The 26,841-nt window shown below is 48.5% G+C and overlaps 1 protein-coding gene across 2 annotated transcripts in view; it reads right to left on the bottom strand.

Annotated features, from left to right (window-relative positions):
* Window positions 1-564: 564 nt before the first annotated feature.
* Window positions 565-26,841, bottom strand: part of LOC146802432 (uncharacterized) — a 90,433-nt gene continuing 64,156 nt past the window's right edge. For both annotated transcript variants that reach the window (XM_085620428.1, XM_085620429.1), the window contains exons 2-3: window positions 3,275-3,334; window positions 565-1,185 (exon numbers count right to left, since the gene is read on the bottom strand). In XM_085620428.1, the coding sequence (XP_085476554.1) occupies window positions 692-1,185; window positions 3,275-3,334 (554 nt within the window). In that variant the 3' untranslated portion in view covers window positions 565-691. The remainder of the gene's footprint in view (window positions 1,186-3,274; window positions 3,335-26,841) is intronic.

The raw sequence follows: 26,841 nt of genomic DNA, 5'->3' as shown, positions 1-26,841 counted from the left end.
ATGCTGAGACAGGGACTGACAAGGTGGCCCAGTTCCAATTAGTGGATGCACCTAACGTACATGTGTGTTAATTTCGAGAGAGAACAGCTAGGCTGTGGGTCTGATTGGCAGGCCCACAGCCGGAGAAAGTCGTAAACCAATGAAGCAAAAGCAAAAAATCTGGGTGATCATAGGATTGCAGACCCTACTCTCCTACACAAGGTAAAAAGCAACACTCCACCAAATCAACCCTGACATACGTGCAACCAGAATTCTAAAGTAGTAACCATTTGTTATGAAAGTAACAACTAAATTACCCTAAAGAAACACTAATTACTACAACAGCTAACCTAATCTGAACTAACTTGAACAAAGTGAATGATAACCTAAACTATCTACTAAAAGCATTCCTAAACATGCAACAACATATCTAAGACATCAACCCCCTCCCACCCATAAAGCACATCATGAGACTGGACAAAGACATCTAAGCTATACATAAACTAACTACACAGTTATCCTACACAATTATATATTTTTTTAATTATATTTTTGGATATAACAACAAAGCCATCAATCCCCACCCAAAGGATAAGGAAACTTATCCCCAAATACTATAGAAAAATAAATATCTAAAACTAGCTTAAAAGCTATCATTAACTATACCTACACTACAGCTACACTACCTAACACTGGAAATACTTAACTAACACTAACTAAGAACAAAAAATAACATTGGGGAAAAGAGAAGAGGGGGATGGGGCTCAAAATGTTCGGTCAGTATGGGAGACCCAGGGCTGCCTTTAGGTCCTGCAGGTGCCTGGTATGCTCTGCCCATTTCCTGACAAACTTCTGCCAGCAAAGCATTGTTGTCCATGACTGTGCGCCGGTCTGGCACAGTGTACGGCACCACCGGATCTGCTGGTGCAGATGGCATTGTCCCTTGTGTGTGTGATGTTGAAGTGGGATGTGTTGCTGCCTGTCCATGCCGGGAGTCACACCTGTCACCAGAGGGGCCAGTGATGGCCTGTGTGACACTCTGCCTAACGTGGTTCATTACTTCAGGCACTGACTTCCAACTCCCAGCTGCCCGGTCTTCTTGGTACATCCGTGCCATGTTGCGATATCCCTTTGAGACCATGCGGATATGGAGGTACCGGTCTTTCCTCACCTGGAAGGCATGGGACTCCTCTGGTGACATGTTGTCTGTCAAATAAGAGCAATGACAAAATGTAAGTCCTGATGACTATGTCAATGTTCTTCATTTAACTCAGAAACACAAGGTCAGTGAAACATGGGAGTCGACACTCTAACGTAACATTGTGAAGTTATAAAGGGACCTGGACAATGAAATGTTGAATCCAGGAGCTGTAACAACATGCTGGGGAGACTGACATGAAAGTGCATGGCATGTGACCTGTAGTGTCACAACCAAATGAGACTGTCAGTGTCAAATGATGGTGCTGTGACATAACCCCGGGCGTAGTGTGTAGCAGGGCTACGTGGAATGCCACGTAGTTGATAGTAAACTCCGCTCCTCTCTGCCACCCGCCTCAACCCCTCTTATTAATCATTAATTATAAATAACATAAAAGTTAAAAAAAACACTTACCTGGACTGCGACGTCCCTGGGCTGCCGTCCTCCTCTTTCTTGCTGTCCCTGCAAAAACTGTGCATGCACGTGCGCCCATGCCTTTCTTAAGAAATGCGCATGCGTGGGCACGAGCGCATGCACAGTTTTCACATAGATGGCGTGGAAGAGAAGGAGGGCAGCCCAGGGACATCGCAGTCCAGGTAAGTTGTTTTTATTTACTTTTATGTTATTTATAATGAATGGTTACTAGGGGGGGTGGAGGCGGGGGTTGACCAACTCCGCTCCGCTGCGGAGTGTGCGGAGATTTGCCTTCTCCGTGTTCTCTGTGCAGCACGGAAGAGGCAAATGTCTGCACATTCTGCGGCTTAGACATACTCTGACTGAGGGCGACATGTACTAGGAATTGGAGGAGGGAGGCATTAGCCTTCCGGGTGTGGCGCCTCGCTCATCCTCTTCTGTAACACAGTGCTGCATCATATGTACAATAATCAGGGGCAGCCCTGTGTGTTCCCCAACAATGATGTGAAGTTCATCAACACAGGCACCCTTGCACAAGAGTACAAGGGTGTCTGTGTGCAGGGGAGGCTTGTTTATGTGTAGGAAGGTTACCCTTCTTGCACACGAGCAATCCTGGAAGAGCCCTACTTACACTTATATTTGTGCTGCATCAAGCAGCACACATGGAAACATGTTAGCTGGCTAAACACTGACTTCTACATGAGGCGCAGGCCCTCCCTCCACCACAACTTCACAATAGGTGATGCTGTGCTGGTGAGATGGGGAAACGTAGTTTACTCAAATTTCATAAATCTACATGTCTTTTATCCGCAATTCTTACTCCGCTGACAATTTACAATGCAGGGCTTTACAATGCAAACTGTTACAATCCATTCCCCAAAGTAACGCCCCCCTGGAGTCATAATCGTAATTGTGTTATAATGGGGAATGCGTTTTAACAAATAGCTTTATAGAGGCCTGCATTGTAAAAGACATTGCGCAGAAATAACTGCAAAGTAAAAAAGCATGCAGGGTAAATGCATGCGGAGTAATGTCACAAATTCGGTGAGAGGGGCTTGTACATTTGTACATTTGCCCCTCTCTACGAGACATTTTGGCAATATCATTGCAGTGGCAAAACATGCCAATGAGATACATAGGGCCATCTATGCTAGGTGTTTGTGGAACGTGCCATTGATATCTTTGGCTTAAAGCTACACCCTGCTACTTCTGTGAAGCTTGTATGCAGCATATCTACAATAGTACTGTGCAGACCTGTGCCTGACCACGCATGGCCTGAAACCACTTTCTCCTTGTGCATGATTGGCCCACTTGCACAGTCATCTCTGTCAAGGATGTACATGCATTGCAAGTCTGGTCATACTTATCAGCATCACCACTCACATGTGACCTCTCCTATCTGTATGCTCTGTAATCCACATGCATGTGCTGTAGTGACAGAACCCATAGATATCACTTGCATGGGTATCACTGACTAGGGATGTGCAAAGTTACATCTGGAAGACAAATGCAGTGCTCCATCTTCACTTACTGATTTGTACACACTTCACACTTCCACATAACATCATCACACTGGAGGCAAGGTACATGTGATGCACACCCATACTACATACTACAGCGTCAAAGATTTCACCCACACATTCATCACATCTCACAATGTCAATGTTTAATGGCTGAACTCACCAGTGGCGTCTGGGTCCTTGAAGGTGTTGATATCCCCCTGTTTGATGAGTTGTCTGCCAGCTGTGAGACATGAAAAGAAATGTGTGTTGGTATCAGTCGTAAAATCACATGTGTCCTATTCATCATACAATTCATCACCATCACTGACAATGTTCTGTGACTGTACTGTTGCAGTCCATGTTGCCTACATGATTGTGTCTACTTTGCCTGTCATTCCCACAAGACCTGAGAATGCTGAGTTAGACCAACAAGACAATGTTGCTGACAAATTTGCACATACTACTTATGTGACACATTCCCAAGGTCCCATTTCTCCACCCAACACGATGTTCTACATGCTCTGTGGATGATAGCATCGCTGCAGATCGCACAAGGCTGTGTCACAACTGTTGATGGTGTATGGCACTCTAGATATGTCTTATTTCAATAAAACAATTGATCCTATCTCATCCATTGTAATACAAATCCTATGTACAAGGGCAGTGTACCTAATTTTGCAAAACAAGGAGGAATGCATTATTACTGTTCTTTTTGTGCAGCACACATGTCCAAAAAACAATGCCTTGGATTTTTATGTACAGTCACCCATACAATATTTGCCCTGCCCGCTCTATGGTGCAAGGGTGCTAGCATTGGGACTACAGTGCTAAGTGTTGTGGCAGCGCAGGGGGAAACGCAAGCCTGCACACTATGCTTTTACATATGGTGCAACATTGTGTTTCTGATATGACAACGTTAGGCGTGAAGGCATGACGTCTAATGCCTCACTCCGCCACATTTGTGCACATATACACCATTGTGTCACACACTGCATTTTTGGCTTTTCGGATGAGTGTTCATATGTCATTTATGAGTTTGAAATTGCCACACTATAGGCCAATGATGACTCCCAGGTCGTCCAACACGTCACTCTCACAGCCCACGCAATCCTGCCACCAGTGCTTCCATTGGCTGACAGTCCTGTCCACACCAAAGACACGCAGCATCTGTGCTCTCACGCGCTCCCACCTGACCTTCTGTTCATGGACAGGATATCCAGAAAGGATACTACCCCCTACTCTCCACCATCAAGGGCAGGTAAAATTTGACCAGCCTGAGGAAGCCCCCCAATGCCCCCTCTGACATCCTTCCTTCCATCCCTACCCACACCCACCATCTCCCAGCACACACCTAAACCCACTGCTAGGAAAAAAACACTATATGCCCCAACAACTAGTAATTATTTAAACTACCCCGTAGACAAACACCCGACAAGATTGAGGACAAGACGTAAAAAACACTTAAAAACAAGTTCACAGCACTTCACGGAGACACTATTGACACAGCAATACTCTCTCAATCAAAAATCTGCAGCACACAACACCAAACACCTCCAGCACTCTCCACAATCACCATCAATGTGCTCAAAAGAGAAAGCGAAAGTGCACAGCACTCCAACATGAAGCTAGAAGCATGCAGAAATCACTTCCTGTGTGTTTGCGGCCTGTTTTTTGACTTTGCTGTGAGTTTCTGCATGGTACTTGGCTTAGGGGTACTATGTTGTGCTGTTCAATGTGTGTAGCGATAGATTTTCCATCGTGATTATGAAGAAAACATCGCTACGTGCAAGTTGTTAAACAGATAAACAGTATTAGATGTAATTTCATCCCAGACCCCAAATGACACTCTAATGAACACCCTGAAAAGCATATCTGACCCCAAATGACACCCTTATATCCATATCTGACCCCAAATAACTCCCTGAAAAACATATTTTACCCCAAATGACACCCTAAAAATCATTTCTGACCCCAAATGACACCCTGAAAAGCATTTCTGACCTCAAATGACACCCTAAAAAGCATCCATGACCACGAAAGACATACCCACCCTCAAAATTACAATTGTGCAACACTTACAGCCAAATGTTTGACTTTCACTTGTCAGAGAGATGTACTTATGCAGTGGATAAACATGCACAGAAGGTATGTGTGTTGTGTTGTTTTATTGCAAAAACTGTGCTTAGGTGCATTTTGCTCATACCTTTCACAAAGCACTGTCACATTGTGATGTGCTCAGGTAAAGAAGTTGTGTATGATTCAGTTCCTTTGGGCAGTTCCTGCAGCAGAAAGTGTGGGGTGTGGAGCACAGGCCTCATCTTCTTCATCATCCTCAGCATCGTCTGGTGCATCTGGCACTTGGATCCATAGGGCATTGGTGCATACAAATATATTGTGCTATTATTATCTTGCACACTATTTCTGGGCTGTACAACAGTCTGCCACCTGTGATGTCAAGGCACCGGAAACGTGACTTTAGCACGCCAAAAGTGTGCTACACAATGGCCCTGGTGCGTCCAAGGACCAAATTATACTGCCTCTGGGCCTGGGTGTTTGTGGTTCTGAGGGGTGTTTTCAGCCATGGGGAGAGTGCATATCCTTGATCACCTGAAACTAGTAATGGAGAGATGTGTTCATAAGTTGTTGTGCATGCTGTGTTTGCAGTGTTTATATTTTGTGGTGTGTGATTTGTGCTACTTTGGAATTCAGGGTAGCCATGTGTAGCTTCAGAGAATTGACCAGCATCAATGCAAATTACATTGCCTCACATCTGCTTGTCCCTCCCCCCAGCCTATTTTGTTGTGGGCGCAGCGCGGTTGCATCACTGGCACTCCAACGGCATGCCAAAGGCAATCCTGCCTGCTCCCGTCCTCGAGCCAAACGCAAACAGCAGCAGGGACACTGGATCTCCTACCGTCTAGCGCTACGACTCACCCACCCTCCTCAAAGTCAATGCCAGGAGAACCTACAACTGACGATAGGCCACACCAGACACAACTCACATCCAGTTCTTCTGGTGCCGCTGCTGCCAGACCTTCACCACTGCCCAACACCTGCACGTCCAGATCCAGACCAGCCACAAAGCAACACTCAGCTGCACCCTTGCCTGCATAGCCCCCATGGGATGGGCCCGCTTCACCCATACCATCAACATCATCACACACCACGCCATCTACTCCATGAACTACGTACTCATTTCCGACCTGAGCTTCCACTTCACAAACCACAACAACTCCAACTCCAGTACCCTCTGGCCAAAGCTCACAAACATCAGACTGACCCATCTCTTCACCACACTGACCCACAAGGCAAGACACACCCTCGGCCCCATCTTCACATGTGGAAACCGTGTCCACTTCATCCACAACACTCAAGCCGCATGGAGTGACCACCACTGCGTACACTTCCTCATCGAGAAACCCAAGCCACTCAATCCCACAGTCTGTGCCACACAAAGGAACTAGAGCTGAGTCACCGAGGAGCAGCTCCACTCCACCATCAATGGCAACACCCACACCACTGCAGCCAAAACCGACGGCACTGCCAGGGAGTTCCACACATGGATCTCCAACTGTGCATACAAACTTGCCCCGGTCTGCAACTCCAACATACAGCATGCAAGAAAAGCTGCCTCAGTCACCACCGACCTCCAAGATGCCAGATGCATCTGCAGATACCTGGAGAAGAACTGGAGCAACATCAAGACACCCAAAAGACTTCATCACCCACAAGGACACCCAGCTCATACTCTCCTTCACCAAGGTGCCCACACCCACCAGACTGGGCTTCCAGGAAGGGTTGCAGGAAGTTGCGACATGGATGATCAACAGCTGCCTGGAACTCAGTGTGAAGGATACATAAGCCCTCATCCTCATAACCACCCCATCAGCATGTGGCAACACCTGGTGGGCCACTGCCTTCGGCAGTCCCCCCAACAACAAACCCAGGTACCTAGGCATTGTACTCGACTCCTCTCTCTCCATGAACCAACAGGTCTACGTCATGGGCTCCAGCTGCTTCGACACCCTGTGCATCCTTCATCTGACCTTCAAATGGATACCCCCGAGTCAAGAAAGACAATCACCCATGCAGTCATTACCATCAGACTGGAGTACGGAAATGTCCTATATGCCCGCATAGATAAGTCTGTGCTCTGCAAGCTCCAGACTATACAGGACACTGCCGCCAGACTCGGTCTTGTATTCATACTTTCCTCATAGGTCCAGACCCTCCATCGCACCTACTTAGTTCCCACCTCTCTTAGCACTTGCAAATATGTGGTGGAGGGGCTGTGCCTTTGGGGATAGTTTGTCTACAAGGCTAACCCCAGTAACCGTAGTCACTTGGGTTGTTGTGTATGGTAGGTGGACATGTTACTAGACATGTTGTATGAAATTTGCTACATGTGCATTCTCACATTTGTGAGTCCCATGATTGTGGACTTGAGGTGTGTTCAGTTAGTACTTACCAAAAATCAGTGCATTTCCATATGTGCTATCCTGAAACCACTGGTTCATGATGAACTGGTGGAAGCTGTAGGAATCATGCACACTCCTTGGTAACTTGGCTATGGCATTGGTGAACAAGCCCTGGTGGTCCACAATTGCCTGCACATTGATGGAATGTGTGTGCTTCCTGTTGCGGTATATGTGTGCAGTGTCTGCAGGGGGCACAAGTAGGACATGTGTGCAGTTAATTGCCCCCAACACAAGGGGAAAGCCAGCAATGGCAGAAAAGCCTTGCTTGGTCTCAAGCTGTTCCTGCACAGTGTTGGGGAATTATAGGTGCTGGGGTGTCAGGCTGATGATGCCATCCAAGACAGTTGGGAGAAACCGTGATAGGGCTGACTGTGAGACTCCCCCAACTCTGGCAGTTGTTGGTTGGAAGGTACCAGAGGCCAACATGTGCAGCACTGCCAGCAGCTTTGTCTGTGTAGGAATGTTGGTTCTCCACTCTGTTGGTGCCTTCAGCCTGGGGCATTTCTGGGTCCGGATGCGGAGGATGGATGACCTTTTGAGCCTGTAGTGGGCGATCACATCCTCTGGCGTTAGGTCTGTGAGGCTGAGGTGTGGGCAATGGACCCGCTTTCTTCTTCGGCGGTGCCTCCGTGGTTGTCCTGGGGACGGTGGCAGTGGTTGTTGTGGTCTTCTTGGTGCTCCAAACTGCATGACTAGTACCTCCATGGCATCAGTGGGTCTTCAAAGTAGGCTCTGGGCTAGTCTTTCTTATGTACTTTTCTTTATCACCATTTTTAAGACCACCTTTTTTCTGGTCTTAAGTCCCAGTCGCTAACGGCCTTTAGCAGCTCTTTTCTGAATGTATCGCGGGTCTGGGCGATTATTCTAAATATCGCGAAGTCGGATTAACGTCCGTTTTGGCACGAGAATGCCTACCTTGCATCTCATTAGCAATAGTTATCGCTAACATAAGTGGCGATGGTGAAAATGGAAGGTTTCGCCTGAAATCTGTAACTAACGGCTGTTAGCGACAGCTTGTGAATACAGCGATACAAATATAGCCGCATTAGCAGCTGAAAATTGCCGCTAACGCTGCGTTAACTCCTTGTACATATGCCCTCAGTTGTGTGTGCCGCTGTTTCTAAAAGAAGTAAGCTTAGATTTGAAACCTGTTCTTCCAAAATGCGAAGGGAAATGTGAATGTTTCGCTGTGCAACATAATCCCAAATATTGGGTTTAATTTATTATGTATGATTGTTTACTCTCACTTACACTGTTTTGCATACTTTTTAGACACAGGAGAATGGTGTGAGCAGAAAAGGTTGCGCGTGAAGTGTGAAAATGGACGTGGGTCAGAGCAACATGAGCTGCACGGCAACATTAGCTGTGTTTTAATGGAAGCTGTAAGGAAAGTACATCAAACAAGTATTGGGCAACTTTTGTATTTTCTGGCTCACAATTTGTTTTCACTCCAAATGCCAAAGCATATTTTGCATACTTCTCTTAACTTTCATAAAATATATACCAGCAGTGCTGCAATACATTTTCTCAACTTTCATCATTGTTAAACTGTAGAATGGCAGAAATGTGATCTTAGAAAGAATTTCATGTTTCCAACTGTGATAGATGCTTTTGGTTTTGATCTGAGAAACATTTCTTGGTGTAGAAGGAAATTACCCACAGATATCTGTAGAAGCGTTGGTTGTCCTCCATAAGGCATTTGCAGATGTTTTGGGGGGAATTTAGACTGAGCCTCCTACTGGACTGCTAAAAAACAGTACATGTAATAATTTATCATTGTGTCTCATGTAGTGTGATAACCGCATTGGCATTCTATACTGAGTTGCTGTTTAGTATATGTGGGACTGTTATAAAGCTAGGGATTTCTCTTGTTTGATCTGCCATGATGCCATTAAAAAATAAACAAACAGATATATTTAACAAAGAAAAGATACTAGCTGGTGGCTATTGAGGAATGGTATTATAAACAATGCATACACATTGTGAGGCAGTCTATTCATTAACATGCAATGAATTTAGGCTTATGCCACTAGAGGCTGAATCCGGAGATTTTTATTCCGTCTCAGAGAACTCAGCATCCTCATGCGAGGACTTGGTCACACAGTGTACGAGTCAGATGTCTTTTGAGGGGGAACGCGAGTCTTTTGAAGATGAGGTGAACGCTAGCGGCGAGCTTGGGGAAGAGGATACCCCCATCACAGTAAGAGGCCGTGATACACCTTTAGCTGTTGGCACCACCGATTTTCAAGAAACCCAAATGGTGGACATCACTCTCACCACAATTTATCAAACAATTCTGAGCCACATGGACAAGACCGCACTAGACAGTCAAAAGATACAAAACTCCTGTCGGAAGCTACAAGGCTCGATTAGGAGGCTTGTGAAAGCACAATCCGATTTTGGCGAACGATTTACAGAAGTCGAAACACGTATATCCAATATTGAAGATGATATGTTCAAGCAAAAAAAAACTACCGAGATCTTGAGTAGCAACAGAGATGATGTGGTCTGGCGAATGGCTGACTTGGAAAACCGATCTCGACGCAACAACCTAAGGGTAATGCAGATTTCGGAAGGTGACGAAGGGCAAGATCCACGGAAGTTTGTGGTGGATCTGTTTCAGAAAGCTTTTCCTGGCTTAAATAAATGGGATTGGGACCGAGAAATTGAAAGGGCTCACAGATTCCCTTTTAATGTTCAGTCTCGACCCGGGCAAAGCATAAGATCTAGACCGAGGCCAATCCTTGTCGCCTTCAATAGCTTTCGAGCCAGAGAAGATGTTTACCTGCAAACTCGACTAAACAGCAAATCCATGGCAGAAGGATATACTTTTTTCACGGTACCTGACTATTCAAAATACACAATGGATATTCGCTGGCAATTGCGACAATTGGTGGATTCATTCCAAAAAGAGGGTGCGCAGGCCTACATCATGAACCCTGCAAAACTTAAAGTGACTTATAAAGAAAGATCAAGATTTTTTACTAATGCTGCTTTAGCAAAAGAGTATTTACATTCTTTGAAGAACCCTTAAATGAACTTTGTATTTTTTTTTTCTGACAAGAAATATCCTGATAATAACTTGTGTATGTACGTGTTTATTAGATTAATGCTGTAGGAGGAAGAGCAACATGTGGGCCAAGTCGGAGCCCTTCTCACATTGGTGGTTCTTAAAGAACGTTTTCTGTTGATCACATAACATCTGTTCACAGCTCCTCTGTCTAACAAACATAAACAGAGGCACAGGGACCAGATGGACTGCCACTGACAGTTCTGCAACACTATCTACTTATATTGGCAAAGGTTATCGATCCTATTTTCAAATATTGTATTAACAGTATTAAAGTGAAGTCTTCAGTGAGATGATTTGTAACAGTAATTGGTTTCAATTCCAACTGGCTGATTATGAGGCAGCCGCCCGGAAATGAAACCGGACGATCATTCCGGGTGGCTTCTGACGGGTGCAAGGAGACCGTCTGCCAGTCGGAAATAGCTCGTAATCCCAAAGGGCAGGCCTTTCCACCCTTGGGATTATGATGCACGGTTTCCTTGCCGGCCTGTGGCCCCATTGTGTGTGCCGCCTGCGGTTGGGTGCCCAGGGGGCACCTATGGTGCCCGCCTTTGATCCCTGCACCCCGTCGCAGGTACCTTAAGGTGCCTGCAATGGGGGCAGGGATGAAAAACACCTCCCATTTTCCTTATAGGAGCATGTATTACGGCTGGTTTACAGATGTAATGCATGCTCCCGTTGGGAAATGTTGAATGCAGCACACATAGAAAGAGAAAGCAACAAGTAGAAATCAATATCTTTTTCCGCTTTTACGCCTCCCCTGGAAAATCTAGGAATGCATCAAAAGCCATGGGAGTTGTGAGGGAACACCTACGCAACTCCCAAGGAACGCCTTCCAAGGGCGAGCAATGCAATGCTGAGATTTTCACTGCGTTGTGTTGCTCCAGATTTATGAAGCCACTCAAAGCCACACAAAGTTGCTGTGCATGGCTTCATAAATCTGATTTTTGAGTTGGTTTGCGCTTTCACCGCATTGTGTGGTGCAGGAGCAATACTACAGGGCTCATAAAAATGCTCCTTAAAGATTGAGATTGATTTATATTTGCTAATAAATGCCACTAGGCTTTTTATTTCACATCCAGCAAAAATAAGAATGCGGTCTCCACGTAAACAGGCGATATTAACTTTTAGTGGATATTGATGCTTAATGACGTGCTCAGATAATCAGAATTTGTTTTTGGTCAAGCCTACCCCAAACATTTGTGAGTAAAATTTTATGTAAAATTTAAATTTATTTTTAATAGATTATTCTCATTTGCTCTTCTTCAAGAAGAAATAGTGTGGTACTGAACACCAGATGACAACACTACTTGGAAATTCAGTTTACAAGCGATTGTAACACCATTAAAAGGTTGAGGCCTATTTGTAGAAACGAGACGTAGGAAAAGATGGAGAGGCATATTACCAAGAAATGGTGATAACTATCGCTAATCTAGGTTAGAGCTAGTTTTCCTATCGCCATCGATCCCCGCAAGTTATCTCCCTGTTAGAGACGTATTAGCAACGTTTTGCTAACAGGCGATAGCTTCAGGGATCAGTGGTGAAAACAGCTGCTAACATTAGCGTGATAGCGTTAATGAAACCGGCGATAGCGGGTGGATTCCAGCGATAAGACCGTAGCGATAGAAAAAGGTACACAAACCCGCAAGTTTGGACTTAGGCCATCTGTACACTGCCAATATAAAAGATTCACACAAAAAAAGGAAAAATTCAGATTTGAGCAGCCAGGGCATAGTGCAGCACACATTAACAACCCCCTCAAGCCACCCAACATCCCGGTTGATGAAATCCTGGTTCCCACGCAGGACCTGCGTCTGGTTCCAGAATCCCTCGCTGGACCTGTGTCTGGTTCCTGGATCCCTTGCTGGACCTGCGTCTGGTTCCTGGATCCCTTGCTGGACCTGTGTCTGGTTCCTGGATCCCTCACTGGACCTGCATTTGGTTCCTGGATCCCTCGCTGGACCTGCGTCTGGTTCCTGGATTCCTCGCTGGACCTGCATCTGGTGCCTGGATCCCTTGCTGGAGCTGCGTCTGGTTCCTGGATCCCTCGCTGGACCTGCGTCTGTTTCCTGGATCCCTCGCTGGACCTGCGTCCGGTTCCTGGATCGATCGCTGGACCTGCGTCTGTGGCCTGGAGGGGGATGTGGAGTACCTGTGGAGTTGATGAGCCGAGGTGGGAGACATTGATGTGCGACGATCGCCTGTACCTGGTGGTGAAGTCTTGCAGGTCGCATGGAGACACGTTGCTGACCTGTGTGAGAAGCCCGCCTTGCTCACCTTGGTGCAGTCAATGGTAGAGGTGATCCTGCACACCAACGTAGTGAGGTCCGCTTTGCATACTGTGATCCACCACTACACCAAGGTGCACGGAGGGGATTACCAATGGTGGGTGCCGTCTCTCGGCATCACAGGACGGATGATGTTGGGCTGGCTGGATGCTCTGGAGGGTGAGGCCCCTGTGCTACGATGAACTTGTGTGGTCTGAGAGCTGCAACTACATGCCTAAGGGACCCCTGCTGCATCAACTGCATTGAGTGGTCCACCAGTGGACTACGCGGTGACTGCTGCACCCAGCCCAGTGAAAGCACACCTGGCTCAGGCTCCTGCTGGCTGAGTCACAGATTTGGAGAGAGTGCAGTGGATTGCGCCACAGGGTCAATGTCCAGGTAGGGAGAAGGTGGGACGCATAGCGCAGGAGGGGTGGGGTGGAGTGGCGGCAGTGGCAGCTCTACCGCTATGTTGGAAGAGCGTTGCCACACCACCTCAAGCAGTGAAGAAGAGGAACAATCATCACATGATGATAACTCAATCAATCAATCACTCAGGGGAATTGTAAGCATGCCATTCACCCGTGAGGGTCTCAAGGCACTGAAGGGTGGGGGGCCGCAGATCTGTTAGCCAAAGAGCCAGGTCTTGAGGGTCTCCCTGAAGGTGTTCAGGGAGGGGGCTCCTCTGTTGTCTGCCGGTAGCTCGTTCCAGGTATTGGTTGCAGTGTGGGAGAAGGATCTTCCGCCTGCTCTGGTTCTGTGGATGCACTGGGAGGTTGGAAGATCGGATGTCTCATTTGTGTTCGTGGAAGTTGATTCTGTCGTTGAGGTATTTGGTTACGTTGTTGTGTAGGCATTTGTAGGCGTGAGTGATGATTCTGAAGGTGACTCTTTCACCACAGGGAGACAATGGAGTCTACGTAGGTGTTGGCTGATGTGTTAGTGCCGGGGGATGCCGAGGACGAGTCTGGTGGCCGTGTCCTGAAATTTCGGTAGTTTGCGGAGTAGGAACTTGTAAATGGCAGCATAGACTGCGTTTCCATAGTCCAGTCTGCTGTTGATGAGTGCATGGGTGACTGACTTCCTTGGCTCTGGGGGTATCCATTTAAAGGTCTTGCAGAGGGTGTTGAAGCAGCTGGAGGTGACGGCATAGACCTGTCTCTTCATGGTGAGGAATGGGTCGAGTATGATGATGATGTTTCTGGCGTGGTCCGAGGGGGTAGGTGGACTTACGAGGGCGAAGGCCAACAGGTGTTGTCCCATGCTGAAGGTATGGTTCCAAGGACAAGGACTCCTGTCTTCTGGCCGTTGAGCTTCAGGCAGCTGTTGGTCATCCAGACTGCAACATCCTGCATTCCTTTCTGGAAGTTGAGTCTGGGGTTGGTGGGGTCTTTGGTGAGGGATAGGATGAGCTTGGTGTCATCAGCGTAGGATACGATGTTGAGGCCGTGTTGTCGGACGATGGCATCAAGAGTGCCATGTAGATGTTGAAGAGGGTCGGGCTTAGAGATAAACTCTGTGGGACTCCGCAGGTGATTTACGTGGGATCGGAGAGGAAGGCTGGCAGTCTGATCCTTTGACTTCTTCCGGGGAGGAATGATCTGATCCAGTCGAGGGCTGTTCCTTGTATGACAGCATCGGCAATAAATAAAAAATGCGTTAGCGGCAAGAAAGTGCCGCTAACGCGGCGATAAAAGGCTTGATATTATGCCCCGAACTTTTATCCCGAGACCACGATGTTTATTTAGCAGTTAATGCAGGTGTCTTGGTAGTTGGGGCAAGACAGTGCAACTTAACTTATTAAGCAAGGTATGCACAACATTCTACATGTACAATGTGCGGCCACTGAGTTGAAATTAGGTCAGAGAAGATACATTACACCTATTTTTGTAACAGACAACTTTGTAGAGTTAGACCAGCAATATTTTTAAATGATGCTAAGTTCATGAAACTTGGCCAAAATCTTTTTTTATTTCTAAGTATATTTATGAATGTGTTAATAGATATACCACGCATTTTCACTTTTTCTCTCAGAAGTCAACAAAAATATATATACATAACAAAATAAGAGAAAAGAATGATTTATAAAATATAAAACTAAAATTTTAGAAATTTAAATTATTCACAGAGAATACTTAATCTGCCCAATATATCACAACATACTGTCATTCATGTAAGGTCAGCTCGATAGATTATATACCTTTTACCTAAACTAGAGATGTGCCAAGATGGGATGCAAAAGAAATGAACCAATAGCAGATTACATTAAAAAAGTTCATCCACCTCGCCTCCTTCATGTAAAGTTTGGCGATTATCCATCAAGCAGGAGCCAAGAAACATGGGGGGTCCCCAAAACATTGTTTTCCCATATTAATTCCCATAGAAAACTGGTCCATATCAGCAACAGATGGCGATAAATATGGCAAAGCGCGCTTAACTCTTTAATATATATCTCCATCTGTCTCTGGGATTATCGCCCGGTTAGCACGTTATCAACAACGCGTATCACCGAGGCGATCAAAATATGCGGGAATATCGTGGGAAATCCAGTGATATTCCTGCAGCGATAGGGGAAAGCTTGATAATAGGGAGATGTGGATTCAGCCATAGAATCCACCACCCATGATATGCACAGCTAAGTCTGTTTTTTTTGCAGACGTTAGCTTACAGCGGTAATCGCGGTTAGCGCTACTTTTCTGGACGCAACGCGGGCATAGATAATAGGGAGAACTTGTCTTTGCGTCTGTTTCCCTTTACTGTTAGTGAGGAACGCTTACTTTGCATGTCATTAGCGATAAATATCGCTGACATGCAAAGCGGCAAGAAAACGGGCGCTATTGTCAGTGAACTGTCGCTAACAGCTGTTAGTGAAAGCTTGCTAATAGGGCGATAATAATATTGCCGCTTTAGCAGCAAAAAGTCCCTCTAAAGTGGCGATATTGCCCTTGATAACATGCCCCTTTATTTCCTAATAAAGAAAAAACAGACAAATGGAAATGCAACACATTTTGTAAAAGCTACAATTGCATTAAAATGCTTTTTGCGATTGGTTGAATTCTTTCAACCTTTTTCGAGAAATTAGGGCTGATTGGGCTCAGCATGAATGGGATTAAAAAGCGAATCATATCTGCACCGTTGGATACCAGAAATTAAAAAGCCTTCTGGCATGTTAATTTTTGATTACTCACCCAAGTGGCCATTTCAGTACTACCAGTAAGTAAGTAAGTTTGGGGCATATTAGCAAGGACAGCGTTAAAATTATCGCTGGTTTAGCGGCAGAAAACTGCCGCTAAAGCGGTGATGGTGGGCTTGATAATATGCCCTGGAGAATTCCAATAGAAGCCCATTTTCACACCAGAACATGGACTTCTATTGGAATTCTCAAGGGTATAATATCAAGCCCATTATTGCCGCTTTAGCAGCAGTTTTCTGCCGCTAAACCAGTGATAATTTTTAACTCCGTCCTTGATAATATCCCCTAAGTAAGTACATTTTTATTGTTTGGTCAATTAAAACCTTAACAATATAAACACGTATTAAAATAGAAGTTAAAACATTAAAAAGAGAAAAGTCACTTTTCATCAATAAAAAAATTAGAAAATCGTAGAATATCATTGTTTAACAAATATTTCACCACATTATTGTCCCTTTTCTGAGGTCAGTCCTGTGAGAAGTTGGCCTGATATGTAGTGCTCACTATTCTAGTGATCACTGTGTATCATTCCAAACGACCCTTATTGATGATTGGTTGTAAGTCAACCTTTTAGACCAGCTATCCTAGTAGCGTGGATACGAGCAGTCTTTAGGCTAAACTCTAGAGGGCGTGTTAAGCCAGCTGTTTACCATCACATATACCCCTTGAACACCAAGCGTAAGGACACCACACAAGTTGTTATGAAAATAAAAGGATATTTATTTATAACAAGACTACCCTGGCTCTTTATGAGTCAGGGAGCTAAGCACACTACAAAACTCTTAGGAAAATACTTCTGGTTGCACAATTTACACAAATGCCCGAGGGGCACGAAACCATTACACTAACAGTGGAAGGGGAGAGGTTAGAAAGTCTAAAGTTACCGATTCCGGAGTGATCCGATCAGTGGGACTTAAACGAAAAAGGAACTGGACACTTGTAGAGCGAACCTGCGATGGAGCACCGAAATGCTCGTGTTACCTAGCCCAGAGGCTGCGGCTGTAGAAGGTTCGGCAAGATGTCGGAAGTCCTCGTTGTAGTCTCAGGAGCCTGAAAGAAGAGTTGCTGGCAGGCGACCAGTGTCGATATTCAGCGAGATCCAAGCCTGGATCGGTGATAAAGAAAACCTGAAAGCAGAGGGGACTCAGTTCTCAACCGCTAGCCAGCGATCGTGTAGGTACCAGGAGGGTACCGGTTGAAGTCACCTCGACCAGGTGAGTGGATGACGTCGGACTCGGCTGTTCCTCGGACCGGGAGGCGCGGTGGCGACCAGGATGGAGGGCGAGCTGTCCCACGAAGGTGTCTGCTGTCGATGATGCTGGGCCCAGGCAGGGGCAGCGGATCTTGGCAGTGGCAACCCAAGCGGGGGAGTCAAGATGGCATCGGGAGCGGACCAGGAGGGTCCGTGGAACTCCTCTGTTGAAGGGGAGCAAGAGCCAGTCTGGAGCAACCAGACTAGTGATGAAACAATCGTGGTGCGTCGTGAAGAGGGCCACAAGCCGGTCGGCAAGTGGTCGAACAACGCGGTGAACAGCAAGGGGCGGAAGGGCCCCCACGCAGATCTCGGGGATGCTGGGGAGGCAGACTTCGATGCTGGAGCTGTTCAGGGTTAGGGCTTCTCAACCCTAGGTGCACTCACTCGAGGGTCCCTCGGTGGGCGTGCTAGATAAGCGTCGTGCAGGTTCTGAAGATAGCCGGTCCCGCAGGTCTCGTCACACCTACGACTCTCAGCTGGGCTGATGAGGTAGGTAAAAGGTCAGAGATGGCAGGGTACTCGGGTCTCGTCGAGCTGGGCAGTCTTGATCCGTAGGAGAGACTTACAGCAAACCGCAAGCGCTTAGGTGGTGCCTGCTGGTGCAGGGTGGCTACTCCTTAGCCACAAGGGAGAGTCTTCAGAAATAGTCAAGAGTTCCTTTCGTGGAAAGTGGTTCGTGATTCGGAGTTATCCGATTATCTGATTATCCAATTTGGGAAGGGGACTCGCTCCTACCTTTATTCTAAGAAAAGGGGCTGGCCCGTGACTAGGTTCTACCTATGGGTGGAGCCAGGAGGGGGGTGGTTACACCCCTATCCTTTGTCCGGCTTCGCGCCAGCTCAGGGGCTGGTGTGCCCCCGAAACTGGTTTGAGCCGGGCTATGCACAGTGAGCACCGGGGTGCCACTGGCAATCACCTTCCTTTCAGCCCTGCTTACCTGGGATACACAAACCCTGTCTGGGATGGTGCTAACACCGCCCTCGACAGGAAACCCTTTGTCCAAGCTCCCTTTGCTGGAAGGTCCCCCAGCAGCAGGAGGTCAGACTTGTGTCTGGTGGCAGCATCCATTTTGTGATGCTGAGGCTTGAGTCAACTTTAACCGGGGTTCAAGGTTACTTCCATGTCGTGTCCCTCTAAAAGGGGGGAATGCTAACCCCGTCACCAGGACTGGCGAGGGGTTTGTATTCCCTTCGTATGACACCTTACTCGACATGTGTAGGTGATGTGAGGCCAAAGTTAGCAAATAACCGCCAGGATTATAATGCATTAAAAGTAGTTGGCCCGCGTCACCATGGAACGGCTATTAGGACTTGGTTCCGCAAGCCGTCGACGGGCTCAGCTCGCGCCAGAGCACCGTCCCACATGATTCCCTGCACTCTGCCTTCAGGATTGATAAGGCCTGCTATAGGAGTGACTGATAGGAATCCATGTGTCCATTTTAGGGTTTAGGTGTAGGAATACTACACCTACAGCAACGGGTGATTACACCACGTGGCCCCAGCTGTCGTGCAGCCAGTTGTGTCAGATTTGGGGCGGCCATTCCAGGGGTGGCATAATACATGCTTCAGCCCCTGGTAGGCCCTGGGTACACCGATGCCCTGGATACCTGTGGTATGCTGAGACAGGGACTGACAAGGCGGCCCAGTTCCAATTAGTGGATGCACCTAATGTACATGTGTGATAATTTCGAGAGAGAACAGCTAGGCTGTGGGTCTGATTGGCAGGCCCACAGCCGGGGAAAGTCGTAAACCAATGAAGCAAAAGCAAAAAATCTGGGTGATCATAGGATTGCAGACCCTACTCTCCTACATGACCCCCCCCAAACTTTGGGACAATAAGCTAACCTTGACCAGGTGAGTCTTCTTGCTCTAAGTGGAAATACCTGGAGAGCCCATCTGCATTGCCATGATCAGTGCCAGGTCTATGCTCCACTGTGAAGTCCATCCCCTGTAGGGAAATGGACCACCTAAGTAGTTTGGGGTTTTCACCCTTCATTTGATTTAGCCACAAGAGGGGCTTATGGTCGGTCTGAATCTTGAAGTGAGTGCCAAACAAGTATGGCCTCAACTTCTTCAGGGCCCAAACCACAGCAAAGGCCTCCCTCTCAATAGCTGACCAATTCTTCTCTCTGGGGGTCAGCCTCCTGCTAATAAAAGCTATGGGCTGGTCATGACCATCAAAATTCAGTTGCGATAGAACAGCTCCCACACCCAGCTCCGAAGCGTCTGTTTGGACAATGAATGGTTTGGAGTAGTCTGGACTCTTTAGGATAGGTGCTGTGCACATGGCCTGCTTCAGGTCATCGAATGCCTTCTGACAGCTTGCTGTCCACTGAACTTTTTTTGGCATCTTTTTACTTGTCAGGTCGTTTAGCGGGGTCACAATGGATCCATAATTTCTGACAAATTTCCGGTAATAACCAGTCAGGCCCAAGAAAGCTCGAACCTGAGTCTGGGTGGTTGGAGGAGCCCAGTCCTGGATGGCCTGTATTTTGCTCTCCAATGGTTGAACCTGGCCTCCACCTACAAGGTGGCCCAGGTATACAACCTGTGTCTGCCCTATCTGGCACTTGGTGGCCTTGATAGTGAGGCCTGCCTTCTGCAGGGCCTCTAACACTTTCCTCAGGTGGACCAGGTGATCCTCCCAGGTGGAGCTAAAGACAGCGATATCGTCCAGATACGCCGCACAGAAGTCGTCCAACCCAGTGAGAACTCGATTCACCAGCCTTTGGAAGGTGGCAGGTGCATTTTTCAAACCAAAGGGCATTACCACGAACTGATAATGCCCACCCGGGGTAGAAAATGCGGTTTTGGGCTTGGCCTCCTCAGCTAACCTGATTTGCCAATACCCAGCTGTCAGGTCAAACGTACTTAAGTAGTTGGCCGAGGCCAACCGGTCGATAAGTTCGTCTGCTCTTGGTATCGGGTGGGCGTCAGTCTTAGTGACCGCATTGAGACCTCTGTAGTCCACGCAAAACCTCATCTCTTTCTTACCGCCCTGGGTGTGAGGTTTCGGCACGAGCACTACGGGACTAGCCCAGGGGCTGTCCGAGGGTTCAATGACTCCCAGCTCCAACATTTTCTGCACCTCTGTCTTGATGCAGTCTCTGACATGATCAGGTTGCCGATAGATTTTACTCTTTACGGGCAGACTGTCCCCAGTGTCGACCTCGTGGGTACACCACTTGGTCTGACTGGGTGTCAGAGAGAACATATGTCGAAAGGATTGAAGAACCTGTTTACAATCCTCTTGTTGATGTCCAGAGAGGCTGCCACAAAAGACAACACCATCTACTGATCCATCGTCAGGGTTCTGAGAGAGCAGGTCTGGGAGAGGGTCACTCTCCTCCTCCTGTCCCTCATCTGTGGCCATGAGCAAGCCCATGCCCTCCCTGTCGACATATGCCTTGAGCCTGTTTACATGGAGCACCCTGTGGGGGCTCCGGGGAGTTCCCAGGTCTACCAGGTAGGTGACCTCTCCCTTTTGCTCAATGATCGTGTGGGGCCCAGACCATTTGTCTTTGAGTGCTGCTGGGGCCACTGGCTCCAGCACCCACACCTTCTGTCCAGGCTGGTACACAGTCAGGACAGCCTTTTGGTCGTGCCAAGCTCTCTGTAATTCTTGGCTCGCCTCCAGGTTTTTAGACGCCTTTTCCATGTACTCCGCCATCCGCGAGCGGAGACCGAGCACATAGTCCACAATGTTTGATGCCGGCTTTCTGAGAGGTCTCTCCCATCCTTCCTTTACCAAACAAAGGGGTCCCCTTACAGGATGTCCGAACAGAAGCTCAAAAGGGCTGTAGCCAACCCCCTTCTGCGGGACCTCTCTGTAGGCGAACAAGAGGCAGGGTATCAGGACATCCCATCTCCGCCGAAGCTTTTCAGGTAGTCCGTGAATCATCCCTTTTAGGGTCCTGTTGAATCTCTCAACAAGCCCATTGCATTGTGGGTGATAGGGTGTGGTGAACTTGTAGTTGACACCACATTCCTTCCACATAGCAGTCAGATATCCCGACATGAAGTTTGCACCTCTGTCTGAGACGACCTCCTTAGGGAAGCCCACTCTGGAGAACACTCCAAGTAGGGCCCGTGCCACCACAGGTGCTGTAGTGGTCCTAAGGGGAATAGCTTCAGGATACCTGGTGGCGTGGTCCACCACCACCAGTATAAACTTGTGCCCTGATGCTGTCTGGGGTTCCATTGGTCTGACAATGTCGATCCCCACTCGTTCAAAGGGTACCCCCACCACTGGTAGTGGTATGAGGGGGGCCTTTGTCGTGCCACCTGACTTACCACTGGCTTGGCAAGTGACACAGGAGCGGCAAAACTCCTTCGTATCTTCGGACATGTGGGGCCAGTGAAAGTGTGGAACAATTCTGTCCCAAGTCTTATTCTGGCCTAAGTGACCTGCAAGGGGAATCTCGTGGGCCAAGGTGAGAAGGAAACCTCTCAGAGACAAGGGGATGACCAGCCTCCTGGTCGCACCAGGTTTGGGGTCTCTTGCCTCGGAGTACAGGAGTCCATCGTCCCAGTACACTTTGTGGGTACCTGTGGCGTTCCCTGCAGCCTCAGCAGCGGCCTGCTGTCTGAGGGGTTCAAGTGAGGGGCAGTCTAACTGTGCCTTCCCCAGGTCTTCCCTGGAGGGTCCCCCTGAGCCCAGAGACTCAACCTGACCAGGTTCAAGCTCTTGCGGCTCAGTTTCCCTCAGTTCTTTAAGGTCAGCCTCCTCGGAGACTTGATCCACGACCTGGGGCAAGGGGGAAGGCGAAGCCTTACCCTTACTGCTCCTTTTCTTGGAAGGTGTCTGGTCCGTTCTTCCAGGATCCAGCACCTGTTCAGTGGGGCATCTTTTGGCCTGTGACCTGGTCACAGCAAGGACATGTGCTGGCAAGCCTAACATCTCCATGTGAGTCCTCTGCTCCACTTCTGACCATTGTGACGTTTCCAAATCATTGCCCAACAGACATTCTACGGGGAGGTCTGAACTAACCACAACCTTTTTCGGGCCACTTACCCCTCCCCAGGAGAAATCAACAACTGCCATACTGTGATTGGTAGTGACGTTGCTGGCATTGGTCAGTAGGTAACTAGTACCTAGCATGATCTGTCCAGGGTCCACGAAGTTAGGCGTCACCATGGTGACACTGGCACACGTGTCCCTGTAGGCCTGAGCCACTCTTCCATTTATCAAAGGTGTCTGTCTGTATTTGCCCAAAGTATTGGGACTGGCATCGGGGGACATATCCATATCCCCGGTACAGACAAGGACGGCCTGAGAGCGTGCCGACTAATTCGTCACTCCCCTCGGTTCCCAAGGTTAACCCCACTAATGCCTTGGGAGGCGCACTACCACTGCTGACTGTACTAGGGGGCGCAGGTGCCTTAGGGGCTGCAGTGGTAGGAGTTTGCCCTCCTTTCTTGGTGCACTCACTAAACCAGTGAGTCTTACTTTTACAGTATTGGCACCACCTTTTTGACTGGCCTTCTTGAGTCTTCTTCTTCTGTGAAGCCTGACCCCCACCCTCCTTGGTTTGTTGGGGACCTGTCGAAGACTTCTGGTCATTTTGTTCGTTCTTGTTACCCTTTTGGTCTGCTTTCTTCTGACCACCCTGGTTCTGATTCTGGTTCTGCTTGACCCTTGTTCTGACCCATCTGTCCGCCTTCTTTCCCAATTCTTGGGGAGAGGTCAGATCCGAGTCGACAAGGTGCTGATGCAACAATTGGTTCTGACAGTTGTTTAAAATCTGTTCTCGCATGATAAGATTGTACAATCCTGTGTAATCAGTAACCTTGCTACCCAGCAACCAGCCTTCCAAAGCCTTAGTGGCACAATCGACAAAGTCAGCCCAATCCTGAGACTGAATTTTCTGGGTGTCCCGGAACAGCACCCGGTACTGTTCCGTGGTTAAGCCGAACCCATCAATCAGTGTGTTCTTCAGGACTTGGTAGTTGTTAGCATCCTCAGCTCTTGTAGTGAGGAGCTTGTCCCTTCCTTTACCTTCAAAGGAAAGCCACAGTATAGCTGCCCACTGACTTGGGGGGACGCACTGGACAGTGCAGGCCCTCTCCAAGGCAGTTATCCACTTGTGGATGTCGTCCCCTTGTTTAAAGGGGGGCACTATTTTACTCAGGTGTCTAGTGTCTATACCCCTGTCTTTCTCTCTATTGAGAATGCTGCCACCAGTGGGATCTAACCCACTTAATTTCTGCTCTCGGGCTAAGGCAAGTCTTTCTTTGGCGAGGGCAAGTTCTTCCCGCTCGATCCTCAGATTGACCTCCCGCATCTTCGCTTCATGCTCCCTCCTCTGAGGGGAAGTCATTCCTCTCTGAGAAGGTGCCTGAGAGACATGTGTATGAACCGATCTGCCAGAGCCTCTGGAGAGAGACCTAGCTCGTCCGTTCCCAAGGTTAAGCCTGCTTGAGCGTGGGCCCGGGGCTCCCCCAGTTCCGTTCTCATGCCTGCTTAAGTTGGTCCTTGTAAGCCTGCCGACTACCACTGGACCTTTGTCTGCCTCGTCTCCCGATAACTCGTCCTCGTCCTCCTCCTCTGTGTGGAGGTCGAGGTCTGGGTCACCGAGGGTTCCCTCTAAGGGAGGCATGTTCCCATCTGCACTGGGGGGACCTGGGTTAGAGGACCTCCTAGCATCGTACGCCTCTAAGAGACCTATCAGAATTGCGATGGTAGGGTTAGAACCCTGGTTTAGCTTCCTGGAGGCACACAGTTGTCGCATCTCCTTGAAGCTAAGAGTTGCATATCGTGACACGACCTGTGGAGGGTCACTGACCACTAAGGGAGTCTGCGAAGACTCTCCGTGGATCGACATGCTTTTCTAGTGAGGTGTAAGTGTTGCACCTACCTACACTATGGGTTTACCTACTGATCCCTTGCTAAGAGTTGTAGTCAGGGTGTGCTAAGCCCTGTTACACTACAACAGCCGGTTCAGTAGAACTCGGAGTATTCTAAGTTAAGTTATATGTACCTGGGTACTTATGTGATCTTTCACTGCGATATTCTTAGGATACGTGTGTGGTAAAACAACAGCAAGCTCAAATCCCAACCGCTGCTCACCAATGTGAGAAGTTGGCCTGATATGTAGTGCTCACTATTCTAGTGATCACTGTGTATCATTCCAAACGACCCTTATTGATGATTGGTTGTAAGTCAACCTTTTAGACCAGCTATCCTAGTAGCGTGGATACGAGCAGTCTTTAGGCTAAACTCTAGAGGGCGTGTTAAGCTAGCTGTTTACCATCACATATACCCCTTGAACACCAAGCGAAAGGACACCACACAAGTTGTTATGAAAATAAAAGGATATTTATTTATAACAAGACTACCCTGGCTCTTTATGAGTCAGGGAGCTAAGCACACTACAAAACTCTTAGGAAAATACTTCTGGTTGCACAATTTACACAAATGCCCGAGGGGCACGAAACCATTACACTAACAGTGGAAGGGGAGAGGTTAGAAAGTCTACAGTTACCGATTCCAGAGTGATCCGATCAGTGGGACTTAAACGAAAAAGGAACTGGACACTTGTAGAGCGAACCTGCGATGGAGCACCGAAATGCTCGTGTTACCTAGCCCAGAGGCTGCGGCTGTAGAAGGTTCGGCAAGATGTCGGAAGTCCTCGTTGTAGTCTCAGGAGCCTGAAAGAAGAGTTGCTGGCAGGCGACCAGTGTCGATATTCAGCGAGATCCAAGCCTGGATCGGTGATAAAGAAAACCTGAAAGCAGAGGGGACTCAGTTCTCAACCGCTAGCCAGCGATCGTGTGGGTACCAGGAGGGTACCGGTTGAAGTCACCTCGACCAGGTGAGTGGATGACGTCGGACTCGGCTGTTCCTCGGACCGGGAGGCGCGGTGGCGACCAGGATGGAGGGCGAGCTGTCCCACGAAGGTGTCTGCTGTCGATGATGCTGGGCCCAGGCAGGGGCAGCGGATCTTGGCAGTGGCAACCCAAGCGGGGGAGTCAAGATGGCGTCGGGAGCGGACCAGGAGGGTCCGTGGAACTCCTCTGTTGAAGGGGAGCAAGAGCCAGTCTGGAGCAACCAGACTAGTGATGAAACAATCGTGGTGCGTCGTGAAGAGGGCCACAAGCCGGTCGGCAAGTGGTCGAACAACGCGGTGAACAGCAAGGGGCGGAAGGGCCCCCACGCAGATCTCGGGGATGCTGGGGAGGCAGACTTCGATGCTGGAGCTGTTCAGGGTTAGGGCTTCTCAACCCTAGGTGCACTCACTCGAGGGTCCCTCGGTGGGCGTGCTAGATAAGCGTCGTGCAGGTTCTGAAGATAGCCGGTCCCGCAGGTCTCGTCACACCTACGACTCTCAGCTGGGCTGATGAGGTAGGTAAAAGGTCAGAGATGGCAGGGTACTCGGGTCTCGTCGAGCTGGGCAGTCTTGATCCGTAGGAGATACTTACAGCAAACCGCAAGCGCTTAGGTGGTGCCTGCTGGTGCAGGGTGGCTACTCCTTAGCCACAAGGGAGAGTCTTCAGAAATAGTCAAGAGTTCCTTTCGTGGAAAGTGGTTCGTGATTCGGAGTTATCCGATTATCTGATTATCCAATTTGGGAAGGGGACTCGCTCCTACCTTTATTCTAAGAAAAGGGGCTGGCCCGTGACTAGGTTCTACCTATGGGTGGAGCCAGGAGGGGGGTGGTTACACCCCTATCCTTTGTCCGGCTTCGCGCCAGCTCAGGGGCTGGTGTGCCCCCGAAACTGGTTTGAGCCGGGCTATGCACAGTGAGCACCGGGGTGCCACTGGCAATCACCTTCCTTTCAGCCCTGCCTACCTGGGATACACAAACCCTGTCTGGGATGGTGCTAACACCGCCCTCGACAGGAAACCCTTTGTCCAAGCTCCCTTTGCTGGAAGGTCCCCCAGCAGCAGGAGGTCAGACTTGTGTCTGGTGGCAGCATCCATTTTGTGATGCTGAGGCTTGAGTCAACTTTAACCGGGGTTCAAGGTTACTTCCATGTCGTGTCCCTCTAAAAGGGGGGAATGCTAACCCCGTCACCAGGACTGGCGAGGGGTTTGTATTCCCTTCGTATGACACCTTACTCGACATGTGTAGGTGATGTGAGGCCAAAGTTAGCAAATAACCGCCAGGATTATAATGCATTAAAAGTAGTTGGCCCGCGTCACCATGGAACGGCTATTAGGACTTGGTTCCGCAAGCCGTCGACGGGCTCAGCTCGCGCCAGAGCACCGTCCCACATGATTCCCTGCACTCTGCCTTCAGGATTGATAAGGCCTGCTATAGGAGTGACTGATAGGAATCCATGTGTCCATTTTAGGGTTTAGGTGTAGGAATACTACACCTACAGCAACGGGTGATTACACCACGTGGCCCCAGCTGTCGTGCAGCCAGTTGTGTCAGATTTGGGGCGGCCATTCCAGGGGTGGCATAATACATGCTTCAGCCCCTGGTAGGCCCTGGGTACACCGATGCCCTGGATACCTGTGGTATGCTGAGACAGGGACTG

The sequence above is a fragment of the Triturus cristatus genome, chromosome 8 (genome assembly GCF_964204655.1).
Source record: "Triturus cristatus chromosome 8, aTriCri1.1, whole genome shotgun sequence".
NCBI classification, from domain to species: Eukaryota; Metazoa; Chordata; class Amphibia; order Caudata; family Salamandridae; genus Triturus; species Triturus cristatus.
The sequence above is the reverse complement of the archived record's forward strand: the minus strand, read 5'-3'. Positions and strand labels throughout refer to the sequence as shown.